Raw genomic sequence first — 2,166 nt, 5'->3', positions numbered from 1 at the left:
TGCTTGTTTGTAGGTGACCAAATACTTATTTTCCACCATTATTTGCAAAAAAATTATTTAAAAGTCAGACAAAACGATTTTCTCAAAAATTTTTTCACATTTTGTCTCTCATAGTTAAGGTCTACCGATGATGTCAATTAGAGGCCTCTCTCATCTTTTTTAGTGGGAGAACTTGCACAATTGGTGACTGACTAAATACTTATTTTCCCCACTGTATGTGATAGACGGTGGAAACGGTATGAAGTTGGCCTACGGTAGAAATTTATCCTCTACCGTCAGTTACGTCATCGCACCTGTGTCAACAGGGCTGTGAGTGCAGAGACAACTGAGCAGGAGTTCAAATATTCTGAAAACAAATGAAGAAATATAGTGTTTTAAAACACATAAAGAGAGAATAAATCCTCAAAATTTCCCCTCCTGCTGTAGAAAAGTTACGACGTGTCACAGGATCATTTCCTCCCCCGCTCCTGCTGCACGTCGCTCAGAGTGAAGCTTTAACTACCGTAGTTTTTTCACACCCAAGTTGTCAGAGAAAAAACTTGTTCTTATGTTTTGTTAAAGATGTGTCATAAATCCATCTTGCTAATGCAACAGTCGGCTTCTGAGAGCAGCAGACCAGCAGGCAGAGAAGCTCATTGTATGGCAGGTCGATATTACATTTATTTGGCTTCACCACACTTATATTCTAGTTATCTGAAATTGTTTTATGTCCAGAACTATATGCAGCTTAAGCCCCTTTTTTATGTCTGACTAATTTTACTTGAAGTACTGTACTGGTTATAACATCCACTTATTTTGATATTGTTGAAAATTTAAGAAATGTTCTTGTTTGTTGTTGAAACCGTTTTGCAGTATATACATAAAACATTGTTTTGTACTTATGTTCATTTTCACTACAGCAAAAAATGCTGGGTTTGATTATGATTACAGTTTTCTGCAAAATAAATGCTCTAAAAATTATATTATCTTTGCTTTTTATGATAAATTTCTACAGTAATATATACCGTTACCGTGAAGAGATTCAATTTATACTGTGATATGAATTTGAGGTCATACCACCCAGCCCTAATTTGTGTAAGATGTCACAACATTAATCCAATGATGACAGGAGTCGTCACAAAGAGTAGAAGAAGGTTATCTTGTTGAGTTGTTCTTTAACGTTTCTTCGGAAATGGTCTCAATTCTGTTGTTGTTTATGTAAAACAGGACACGATTTTACAGTAAACATGAAGCGGGTGTGGGTGTAGGGACTGATGACGTACTCTCACCTTCATATGTCACCTCTGCAGGTCCCGTCATCGCCCTCGAGCTGAACGGCGACGGAGTCATTGAAGCCTGCAAGAACATCGCCAGTGAAGTTTTCAGTGGCACCAAGGTCAGTCATGCCGCCTCCCTTAGTTTACGCTCATTAACTCGTTCTCCTGAGAAGAAATCCTACAAATCTGCTTCTTCTTGCAGGTTTTTGTCTCCAACGACAAAAACACGTCCTCTCAAGACGTCGACAGCTTCTTCAACTTTGCCGACATGCAGATGGGATTATAAATGTTTTCTAACTGCCTGAACTGATTAGCTCAGTCTGAATACGACTCCTGATGATTTCCAGAGCACATAAAAAGATCATTTGATAATGCCTTTAATCAAACAATCACAAGTCTGTGCAYGCTCTTATTCTGAAAAAACAAAATGGCTGTAAACCACTGAAACGTTAGTCGCAAAACGTGCTGTGAATATTGATTTTGAACAATTTTGTTGCGTTTAGCTCCTGTGAATGTTGATTTTTGTTGTAAATTATTGTTTTGTTCAAAGCTAGTAGTTGAAACAAGCACAAAAACGCCTGAGAAATTATTTTCTAGTTCTTGTTTTTCTTCACAGACTTCCCTGTGCTTGTGATTTAGATGATAGACATTTTGTTTGGATTATGTAAACTTGAAACATGCTGTATGATTCTTTTTTTATGTATTTATTAGGCCAAAATCATGTAGTGAAAGACTGAGTATATCATTTCTGCCAAACTGTGTAAAGATGTGGAACATACAGGTGCTGGTCATAAAATTAGAATATCATGAAAAAGTAGATTTATTTCAGTAATTCCATTTAAAAAGTGAAACTTGTATATTATATTCATACATTACATACAAACTCATATATTTCAAATGTTTATTTCGT

General features: G+C 36.3%; 1 protein-coding gene across 1 annotated transcript in view; it reads left to right on the top strand.

Moving 5' to 3' along the window:
- rp2 (RP2 activator of ARL3 GTPase) overlaps positions 1–2,091 on the top strand; it is an 11,350-nt gene extending 9,259 nt beyond the window's left edge. The window contains exons 4-5 of the mRNA XM_014022417.1: positions 1,290–1,375; positions 1,459–2,091. Of these exons, the coding sequence (XP_013877871.1) occupies positions 1,290–1,375; positions 1,459–1,542 (170 nt within the window). The 3' untranslated portion in view covers positions 1,543–2,091. The remainder of the gene's footprint in view (positions 1–1,289; positions 1,376–1,458) is intronic.
- Positions 2,092–2,166: the final 75 nt, after the last annotated feature.

This window comes from Austrofundulus limnaeus, unplaced genomic scaffold, assembly GCF_001266775.1.
Source record: "Austrofundulus limnaeus strain Quisiro unplaced genomic scaffold, Austrofundulus_limnaeus-1.0 Scaffold329, whole genome shotgun sequence".
Classification (NCBI taxonomy): domain Eukaryota; kingdom Metazoa; phylum Chordata; class Actinopteri; order Cyprinodontiformes; family Rivulidae; genus Austrofundulus; species Austrofundulus limnaeus.
The sequence above is the reverse complement of the archived record's forward strand: the minus strand, read 5'-3'. Positions and strand labels throughout refer to the sequence as shown.